The sequence below is a fragment of the Antrostomus carolinensis genome, unplaced genomic scaffold, assembly GCF_000700745.2.
Source record: "Antrostomus carolinensis isolate BGI_N321 unplaced genomic scaffold, ASM70074v2 scaffold8095, whole genome shotgun sequence".
In the NCBI taxonomy this organism is placed as follows: Eukaryota; Metazoa; Chordata; class Aves; order Caprimulgiformes; family Caprimulgidae; genus Antrostomus; species Antrostomus carolinensis.
In genome coordinates, this window is record NW_010315702.1 from 1 (window position 1) to 10,979 (window position 10,979).

General features: G+C 36.8%; 1 protein-coding gene across 1 annotated transcript in view; it reads left to right on the forward strand.

The window, feature by feature from the left end:
- Positions 1-790: 790 nt before the first annotated feature.
- Positions 791-10,979, forward strand: part of CDCA2 (cell division cycle associated 2) — a 10,607-nt gene continuing 418 nt past the window's right edge. Inside the window, 12 exon segments of the mRNA XM_029084966.1 lie at positions 791-1,322; positions 1,864-1,994; positions 2,196-2,346; positions 4,811-5,046; positions 5,433-5,520; positions 6,021-6,241; positions 6,662-6,740; positions 7,359-7,411; positions 8,438-8,578; positions 9,306-9,480; positions 9,986-10,155; positions 10,572-10,978. Coding sequence (XP_028940799.1) covers positions 791-1,322; positions 1,864-1,994; positions 2,196-2,346; positions 4,811-5,046; positions 5,433-5,520; positions 6,021-6,241; positions 6,662-6,740; positions 7,359-7,411; positions 8,438-8,578; positions 9,306-9,480; positions 9,986-10,155; positions 10,572-10,978 — 2,384 coding nt within the window.

A 10,979-nucleotide genomic window follows, 5' to 3' on the forward strand; every position in this document is an offset into this window, starting at 1 on the left:
GGTGAGGGGGCTGGAAGGGTGTCTGAGGGGGCGCTGGTGAGGGGAGGGAGCGGGGTGAGCGCTGAGGGTGACCGCTGAGGGAATTGGGGTGCGCGGGAAGGGGCACGGCCCATGTAGGACACTGATCCCTCACACAATCACCTCTCTCGTTTCTATCACCGGGTAAATGCGGCATCAACTTTTAGTGTGGAGTTAAAAAATAATAATAATAATTAAAAAAAATGCGCATGCACAGCTTAATTCACGTTACACAAAATATGTTAAAATGCGTGTATTTGTGGAACCAAAGTTTCCGACTGATGTTATCGAATTCTACACACTTAATTTAAAATCCAAAAAACTAAATGCCAAAAATGTCAGCGTCTTAAATTTTCCAGTTGGTGTTAAACTACAAATACTTGTTGCAGCGCTTACAGCAGAACGATCGCTGTGTGGTTGTGCCTGATGTATCTTATACTAACAAGAAGTTTAAGTCTGATAAAGTGTGAAAGTGTAGCCTTGTGTTTCCTTACTGATGAAGCACTTGTGTTGCAGGTTTATATTGCTGTGTGTTTCCCTTTACATTCCTTTTGTGTCCTTTCCGAGTCTCTTTCTGGAGATAAGACTTTCCCTTTCCACCACAATATTAAACACCTTGTTCCAGGAAAAACTTAGATGTGGTAAAAGTTTGAGAATGGTAATGAACTCTTGCTTGTACCAAATACTTATTAAAATCTTTTTTACTTTTTGATGGGTACCTGTAATTACAGGAGAGCAAAGTGTGACTGTTGCTTAAAATAAATCACTAACAATGCACAAACGATGTAAGAAAATAGGCGCTCCCCTGGAAGTTAAAGAAAACGAGAGTAGATACACTGAAGAGAAGGAAGAGGCCTCTTGCCCTGATCTGTCAAAAGACCAAAAGATTTGCAAAGTGACTAAATCAAAAGTCATCAAAACGTCCAAGAAGGAGAATTTAAGTGATGGGAACCAAGTGCAGTTGCAGAAATGCACCCTGAAATACTCCAAAGGCCTGGAGGCGGAATCATGCCACAACAAGGAGGATGTTCTTAGCTGTCAGTTCACTGAATGCTTTTTTGATACACTAAAAGAGGATATGGTTGGTGAACATACTTTGCCTTTGAACAGTAAGGAAAATGTTTCAAGAAGTAGACCTGTTTCTTTGAGGGGTGAATGCTACTTGACACCTAAGAGGGACGAAGCAGAAGAAAAATCTGATTGTGGACTATCAGAGAAACAGAAGAAAAAACCTGTTGATTTTGCAACTGTAACAATTGCTGAATTTGGGATTACTCAAGAAAGTTTTACTAAACCATCTATAGGTAAGGCTGGAGCGACGAATGACTGTTGTCCTTCTCAGAGGGACATCTGGAGGTCATCTAGTCCAACCTCTTAATCAAAAGCTTAAATTTAGGTCAGGTTCAAGTTACCTGTCTGAGTGTGAGTATGTCCAAGGACAGGACTGTGATAAGATGTTGCTTTAATTCCCTATTTAACTTTTTTCTCTCCAGGGGATTAGGTGTCAGTGAGTTTCACAAGGGAGGAGTAAGACAAATTCTGCAAGTGTTGGTAGACAGTTCCTTAGCTAACAATGGAGAAAAGTAGAGGAAAGGCAGTTCCTCACTTGGAACTATAGTTTAGTTAGATACTAACTTGCTGTTAGGAAGTTAATTGCTTTTGCTTAGGGAGATTTCTTGAGCTAAGCAGCTAACTTTGGATGTTTTCATAAGTAGCATAAATCATTCTTAAACAAAAATTTAAAAAGTTACTATTTTAAAACTTTAAGTGTTCTTACAAAAAAAAAAGTATTTTTTTTCTTTTCTTTCCTTTTTTTTTCCCTCCCTCCTCCTGTTGCCATTTCAGGGAAGTCTCCAAGTTCATTAAAATTTAGACGAAGATCAGCAATTGGAGCACGAGGGTCGCCAGAAAATAACACCCTTATTCAATACCTTGCCCAACAGAGGAGCAACAGGCACAAAGAAGTTTTTACACAGGTGAGAGTCTTTCTCTAATGTGTCAGTTTAGTTCCCCCCAGGAATCAGCATGTGCTGGCAGAAACAGAAGGAAGAAGCCAGTAGAAGGAATAACCATGGCCTGAATTTTATTGACTTACCTTAGATACCTTACTTTAGAATAAGGGGATGTTAGAGGTTTTGTTTGTGTGGAGTCTCATTAAGTTAATTTTGTTTTAGCAGGCTAGTCCTTTTAAATATGAAAATATCAGGTCATTGAAAGACAAGATAGATGCCTTTCAAACATCTTTTAAACCTGTACAAGAAGCTGAAGGGCAGACTGACTTCTCTGGACTGTCACAAGTGGATGATGCTTCCCAGGCAACAGACTCTTGTAAGTTGATTGTATTTCTGGTCCATTATTTATCATACAGGCCAAAAACTACAAACACTATAAAACAAACAAATATAAGGTCTTTATAAGGTTGGCACCGTTTTTCTGTGTTTAGTTTGAGGTTTTTTGTTTGTTTAAACCCACCTTTATTTCTTAGTGCATCCTGAATAGTGGTTTCTCAGAATAACTCCTGAAGAAAAATGAAAACTAGTATCTGTCTTGGTTGTGATGTGCAGACTTTTGTTTAATAACGTTTAATCACGGCAGTTTTAGAAATCCTGTTGTGTTACTGTCGTGTTAATGTCCTTATTTCTTAATGAAACAGTAAGTATTGCAAAAGCAATCTGTGGAAACCGTGAGAAGATGATAGTGTAAATCAAACTACATTGCTTTACTTTTCTGGTATTGGTGGTCTTAATAAAATTTATATGAAAACAGTAACTTGCTTTGTTTTGCAGATTTGGTCATGTTATTTTCAAAGTAGAACTGAAAAAATGCATAAGTTTTCTTTTTCCTGACTAGAAAATTACCTAGTTTTTTAAATCTCACCATCCTCTTGGTGAAGAAACACAAAGAGCATTCATTGAAAAATCTGAAGTTTGTCTTTGTGGTTTGTTGTTTGGGTTTTGTTTTGGTTTTAATTGATGCAGCTCAGAACAAAGTACCTTTTACAAAAGAGCGGAGCCTTGATCAGTGGAGTGAAAAGTTCATGTTGGACAACAGTGGAGCTGATTTGAAAGAAAATTTAAGACAAAATTTGACCAGCAGCAGCAAGTCTGATACCAAGATGTGCACCGTCTTGTCTTCACACCAAGATGTGACTGACACTGAACCTGATCCTGCTGTTTCAAAGGTACTAATATTAGTGTGGGCAAGGAACATGGAAAAACAAAATAGCACAGCAAGTCTCCCTTGCAAGAATTTTACATCTTAGTGTGACAAGTCAAAGGAAACAAAGTCTGGTGTGGACAGGGATCCATTTGGATTGCCAGTGAATATGGCCTAACCCCCCTGCTGCTGGCTCTGCTGAGGCTGCGCTCGTTTCTTTTACATACAGACATTCAGTGTGGATGCTATAAGCTGTTCTAGTCAATACTATCATACTCTTTTCTGGATAATCACGTGGAAAAGCTTATTTTATTCTATTAATAAAATTTAAATATGTCTTAATTATTTTGTATCTGCAGCTGTAACTATGTGAGATGTCAAATTCAGACATCTGGCAAATACAGCTTTTCCAGCTGTCAAAATCAACTTTATTGATCATTGGAATGACATGAATGTAATTTTTAATTCACCTTATATCTGTTTGGCAGTTACTTGATATCCCATGTGGGAAAAAAAGGTTGTGCTTGTATACAGATGAAGTTGTTAATTTGTCTTCTATATAAGTATCTAAAAAAACTCCGTAGTTGACACTATTTTAAAAGGCAGCATTTACAAGTATTTTTTGTTTTCTTTGTCATGTTGTGTGGGTGTGTATAAATAGATGCTTTATATATAAAATACCTTAAAACTTTTTCTCTAGGAATGGGTTTATGAGCAACACAATCCTATTGAATCACCAGAGGCTGCTCTAACTAGAGATATTGTAGAAACGGGCCATGGTAAGAGGATTCATGACTTTTATAATCTTTGTTATATTCTTATTAGAAATTAAAAATATGTAGAATATTTCTAAGGAAATGTTTCATAAGCAATCATCCCGTGTCTGTTGTCTAAAACTTATAATGCAGGAGAAACCTGATATAACTTTGACAAAAAGGCTGATGGGGGAACAAAAAAACCAAGTACTGCAGATAATGTTCTATTCAAGTGCTGCTGCAGAGCAGGCTCCAGTCTCTGTTAAAAACTGAAGCTGGGCCTCATTCAGTGCAGCGTAGCATTGAGCTTGTTTTTACTTAAGCACAGTTCATATGAAGGAAATAGCTTTTAGGAGAGGAGCTGAAGTATCTGGAAGGTGGGGTGGGAACTCTTGGGTGGTATGTGAGCAGTTTGATCCTGACAGAAAAAGCAAGCTCAGTCTGACACATGGGCTGAGAATGGGTGTTTGGCATTTCTTTTGATTTTGTTAGGCCATTTCTAGGGAAAAGTGTAGCTGAGTAGTTCCTGCCTGTGAAGGAGGGGGATGTTCGTGTACAGTCCCTCTCTGTGCATTAGAAAATACATGTTTTTTTTCCCCAGTTTACATGGATGAGAGAGAAATCCTTATGCACAATGTCTTTTCCTTCCTGCAATGCTCCCTTTTTACTTTGTACATTTCTTAAATTTCTCAAAATATGAGATGTGAATGTGGCACAGTAACAGCAGAAATCTAGAAACAAATGGGTTTTTTGAGATGCTAGATGATGTGCATGCACAGAATCCATCAAGATGTGTACATTTATAGTTCATGTTGTTAATACTAAATCTTCTCAGTTTTACTTCAGCCTTTAATTGTCATATCTGTCTATTTGCTCTAAAGGTTTCAGTTCTGATCACATCACGAAAGACGAGAGAAGTAATGTTATATCAGATCTAAGCAGAAAGAAAGTTAGTATTGGAGAAGAGCTGAGCCTGGCAATATTTGATGAAAGCAAGCCACCTATCACACCTCTACAAACAGGAAATATTTCATTACATGAGTGTACACCCAGTGCCTCCCCTCTGCCATCTATATTGAAGAAAACACCAGTAAAGCAACAAATGGACGGCACAGAGGTTGGTTAACTGGCTGATATGGAGGTGCTGATACTAAGGATGAACTGCTGCAGTCATGATTGAACTACCAGAAGTTGAATCGTGGTTAGAGATATTTTTTGACAAATTGACATGCATCGGCAATAATTGAATGCTGTTAATGGATATCTCTTTGCTCTTTGGTCATCTTGGAAACTTTGTTTGAAGTTTTCATGCTGTGAAAAAATCTATATGTATGTTGTTGAGTTTTATTCACGTAGAAAACAAGTAGGGTTTTTTTTTTAAACAATAGGGCTGATTATTAAATGTTGCTTACAGAAAAGAATATTTTCCCTTTTGATTTGAACAAAGACAATATTATAATTAAATGGTATTGAATAGATTATTGTATCACTTAAATTTCGTAGGAGTACTCGAATGATGGAGTTGACAGAGGAGGAGCTGAATCCCTCGCAGTGTCTAATTGTGAAAAAATCTTTGAAGCATTGCAAACAGGTCAGATTCCCCTTTTTTTTTTAAATAGATGGAGTATTATGTGGTACTGTAAGGTTTTTGCCTCTGCTAAACCTGAAGAATGATGGGCATTAACCACCACTGAAGTAGCTCACATGTGGCATCCTACTGCGTGAAGTGGAAAATAAGGTTGTCAAGGAAAGTAATTTCTATCAAAAAAAAATCCTGCACCAAAACTTCAGAAAGCCTCTTAAGAGTTGAATGCAATCATTTAATCTTCCAGAAATTTTACACTTGTCAACTGTCACTTGTGGACCACCCAGTCCTTTCTAGTCTTCTATTATCTTTCTTAATTCCTCATACTGTAATAACGCTGTACTGAAAATTCTAGGTGAATCCACAGGACATGTAAGGGTGGTATTTGGATGTTGGGGTGGGGGCATGATTTTTAAGAGTATGCTCAAACCCATAAAAAGACCTTGAAAAGTCTCTGCTCTATGAAAGTTCAAAGTTCACTAAGCAGACTGTGTATTTTATTACAGTAGAGATCACTGAATGCCCTAGCTCTGAAAAGCCAAAGAAGAAAAGAGTTACTTTTGGAAAAGTTCTAAGTCCAGAAATATTTGATGAAACTTTGCCTGCAAATACTCCACTGCGCAAAGGAGCAACACCAGTCCGGCAACTGGGATTACCAAACAGCCCTTTTGCAAGGTCAAGTCTCATCGAAGAACCATTACCCCAGCCAAACTTTGACTGCAGTGATGTAAGTTTGTTGTTTGTTTTTTTTAAAGCCATAAAAACAACCTCTTAGTCTCTGTGCATGTTCAATTTTAGCTTCATTTTTTCCCCAGTCTGCTTGGTTTTTGAAAAGAAATTGCCAAAACATTAAAATAAAGTCCACTTGAAGCTTTAGGATGACATTGAGAACTTTTTCTTTTGCTCTATGAATTCCAAATAGCATTTTGGCCTGTAGAGATATGTTTAAAGTTGAGTACTGGTAGCCCATGAAATGTTTTTGCCTTGGCTTATTCATAGACTTTTGATACTCTATTTCTTTTTTGCCATATATAGCAAATGAGCTGCTACATTCTTTAAAGAAAAAAAAATAAAAGTGCCTGGCTGTGCTTTTCAGTATAGATCTGGTATAGTATATTGCTAAAAAAATTAACTTTTTTGTTTAAAGGAATGTGTTGAGCCTCTCCCAGAGTTAGTGGAGGGTCCTGTTGCTGCAGAAGACCTCTTACCTGTGGAAAATTCAGAAGGTAACCCCAACTTACATTTTTGTAATTAGATAATGCATCTTTCTGTATCCAGAAACTGAGATGTGACACAGGAGTTTTTTGTTTGTTTTTATGCAGTGAATATATTTCAGTTGTGCTAAAATTCAAGTGCTCTTCCTTTCTTCTAAAGGTTTTTGCAGTAGCTGCAGTGTTTACCTATGTTTTAGGTTAACTGGATGTTATTTGACCTTGTGCTATTTGTCTGTGAAAGTGGCTGATCTAATTAGACTTCCTGCTTTAAGTAATTTGGCTTTCTATCTTGATTCTGATATTGAAATTTTGATGTTTTTGAAATAGCAAGTAACACAACAACAACAAAAAAAATCAAAGGAAGTTGTGCACGTGTGTGTAGGTATCTCTATGAAAGGTGTGTAAGTGATAATTATTTTGTTACCAAATCCTCACAATTCCTCTGTTTTGTAAAGCAAGCTGTTGAGTTCTTTTTAATCTTGTCATGCTTGATAGTCCTTTATGAGGCAAATATTACTCAAGACTAAGATGACTAAACACACAGTGCAGAATGCTAAAAATTATGTGGATAATTTCCTCAAAATGTGATTAAAACTGAATCAATATTCTTATTTTCTTCATGTATAATAGCAGAAACTGACAAACCTGATATGATAACAACTCGTCCTTCTACTAAAAGGAAGGTAAGCTGCTTTAGTGATTTTAGGTTGTTTTGGGGGTTTTTTTAACTTCTCAGGCAGAATTATCTTTGCTACCTCCTTATGTTTTTTAAGAGTTTTACAGTCTCAGGTATGAGAATTGTATCTATCCAGGTATATGGAAATATCTCATGTTAGTGCAGGTAATTGTCTTAAGGAAATCTCATTTTTGAGTGAAAGTGATTTTCCAGTTGTTAAAAACATTTTTTGGTTAGAGTCTGATAGTTAAATTTACTATTTATATTGAATTTTCCAGGAACTTTCACAAATAGTCTGACAAAATGTAGAAGAGATTTATTCGTAGACTTTCATTCATAGGATCAGAGTCTTCACTTACGGGAATCTAATTGAGGAGAATGGAAAAACAGTTTTCTGTCTAATTTTTCTATTTGGTTTAATTTCTTTGAGATATAGGAACATGAGATAGAGTCTAATAAAGTCAAGTTCATTTTCAACCTGTGATGACTTCCAATATCACTGAAAATGTGGTTGTGTTCCCAAGTTCAGGGCTAAAGGTCTTCAGTCCTGTTAACCATTTTGTCTTCTAGCCATAAGCAGACTGAGTGTCATGCGTGTCTCTCTTCTGGTTGCTGGAATTTTAAGGTGCATTGAATTTATTGTACAACAGTTTCTGTAAGGAGTGCTTTCAGACTTCAGTGTTGTACAGTTCCAGCTTTACTGGAGGAGCAAGGCAAAAACAAATAAAAGTAATATGAAAAAACTAACCTGTTTTCTTTAAAAGATATAGCTGAGGATGAAAATTTACTATTTTCTTGTTAGAATGTCCTTTTTTTTTTACAAATAGAACTATATTGTACTGTGTGAAGAGACTAGCTCTATAACTCTGAATTTCCAACTGTGTCTAGCTCTTATGACCTCATACATGAAATAATGGAGACTAATTACAGTGTGATTCTTATGACTCTTGAACTGTGGTGCTTTAAAAAAGCCAATGTATGCATGTGCACAGACACGTGCACTCCAACAACTTTAATGCGTGTTCCTCAACAGCGTCGCACCAGTTCAGAGGGGACTGATTGTAGCGTCTCAAGAGCCATAGATAGTAAAAATGCTAAAGATACTAAAAATCCAAGAAAGAACAAGTTTCAAAGACAAAAGAATACAACCACGTCTGCTGCCAAAAAGACACAGGTAAGCGACAGCCCACTGCTGTTGGTGACTGCTGCCTTTATTTCTCCATCCAAGTGTCTCTTCTTTCTTGTGTTTTTATGTGAATATTTTGATCTTTGTAGTAAAGATTTTCTAAAAGGTGTTATGTTTCCTGTTGCTGCCAATATTCTCTTCATCGTACCTGTCTTGTTTTCCTGCACTTACTGCAGCACCTCTCTTTCTTACTGCTTGTTAAGGGTGATGAGCAGGGTTTAAATACATGTAGGGGAAAAGAATACATTATGGAGGTAAAGGGAGGGGGGCCACTTTTCAGACTTCAGGAACAGAAAATGAGTTAATGGTTTTTCTTCTACCAACTATATGCAGTAGTGGTTCTTTGCACTTGCCCAGTTATGTGCTAGTTAAATATTGTGAAGGTGTGAGACTTTTAAAAGATTTTTGCTTTCATGTATTGGAAGGGAAAACACATATTCCTTTTCAAACTAAGCATGAATGAAGAATCTGTAGTTTTGAGCTGAAAGACTAATTTCTTTGACTTCTAGGTTTGGTGAAATGAAACAAAAACCAGATTTGATGCTTTGAGTTTTTAGATTCATTTGTAGATAGCAGAGCTAGTGGCACCTTCATTTTAGAGGACACAGTTGTTTTCCATGAAAATCCATTAATGGTGTCACTTATTTGTTGGAAGATATTGTACAGGATCATTATAATTACATTGTGCTCTATTTAGTCTTCTCAATCTTTTCAGAAAATAAAACATACGAGCTATGGGAAAAGAAGAAAGAAAAAAGTTAAAAAGTCTTTATATGGGGAAAGAGAGGTGGCTTCTAAGAAACCTCTTCTCAGTCCTATCCCTGAAATTCCAGAGGTTTTATCTTCTTTCTCATCTCCAAACTCACCAAAGGCAAATGCATTTTTTTCAGGTAATGTGGTTTTATTTCTGTTTTGCCTTCTTCCTTCTGTTGCTTCTGGTTTTTTATTTCAACAGTTCCATAAAAAGTGTCGAGAGTTACCTGGAGTTCTGTGCATGGGTAGAGCCCAGTGTACAGTTTTTACTTTTCTTTGCTTCTGTAATAGTAGAGTCCAGAGGATCCAATAGATTTAAATTTATCCAGTTGGAGATTATTACTTTTCTTGGACTCTAGTGTAAAGCTGACAAAAAAAAAAAGGGGCCTCTGTTCTTTGATTGATACTGATATTTTCATAGTCTTTAAAACTGCTAAGTTGGGCATGAATAGTTAAGTGATGTGCAGTAGCTTTCTGTGCTTTTGTTGTTGTTGTTGTTGTTGCACTAGTTATTTGGAATGGTTGTTTAGAAGGTTATTTTCATGTAAGTAAAATACTACAGAGTTTTTATTGTAATATTTTTAAAAAGATTTTGTACATTCACAAGCAGAGTCAAGTAACCACCTGTTTATTCTAATTCAGAGGACATGTTTTTGGATAATACCAAATCTGGGAATGCTCACCAGGATGTTCAACAGAAGCCAGTGGCTGAAAGAGGGAGAGGGAAAAACATCTGTGCAGTTCATATGCATTCAAGCCCTAAGGACCTGGCCATCGTAGAAGCCAGCAGCTCCAATGAGACAGTGTTTCAGGCGTCAGATGATGATCTGAAATCTGTTTCTGACATTGATCATAAGGTAAATGATATGCTTAAGTCAGTATTGTCCTTGATGTTGTTGGATCAAAAAAGCCATGTTTTCAGGGTAGGAAAAAACCTAACTTTAAGAACTATTAAACACTGGAACAGGCTGCCTGGAGAGGCTGTGGAACCTCCATCCTTGGAAGGAGGTATTCAGAACTGAACTGAACAAGCAGAATAAGTTTGTTCCCCACATTGGAGCAGATTCCAACGTACAGGTTTCAAGGCGTTGGTTAGTTGGGGTTTTTTGAGAATTACTAGACGTGGTGTGGAAAACAGTAGCAGTTTTCAGCTGTTTGAAATCAGATTTTTTGTGGATTACCTTTTGCCTAGATTTAAAAAAAAAATATATTTTTTTTTCTTTTTCAGCTTTCAAACATTGTGCCAGATGCAAAGTGTGTTTGTGATAAACCTGACTATTTCCAACAAAGTAAAGAGACTGCGTGTGTAAAAGAAGCAAAAGAAACTGGTCCCTTGATAGAAAATGAGGAATTACAAGGAAACCTCCTAAGTAAGACAGAGCAGCTAACAGGGGTAGAATTTCTGGAACAAGAGGACACTAGTGTACATGAGGGTGACCAAAGAACTCCCTCTCCACAAAAAGATTCTGGAAGAGCTAGTCCACCAGGAAGATGGAGAAGGAGTGCTGTCTGTTTTCCTCCTGTTGAAAAATTGGAAACAACTGTTAACAATCTTCCAGTTTCTTCTTTTAATGTGGAAGAAGTCTTATCTGTTCCTCAGCTAAAAAATGACTCCTTAGAGCATTTTAGAAGAAAG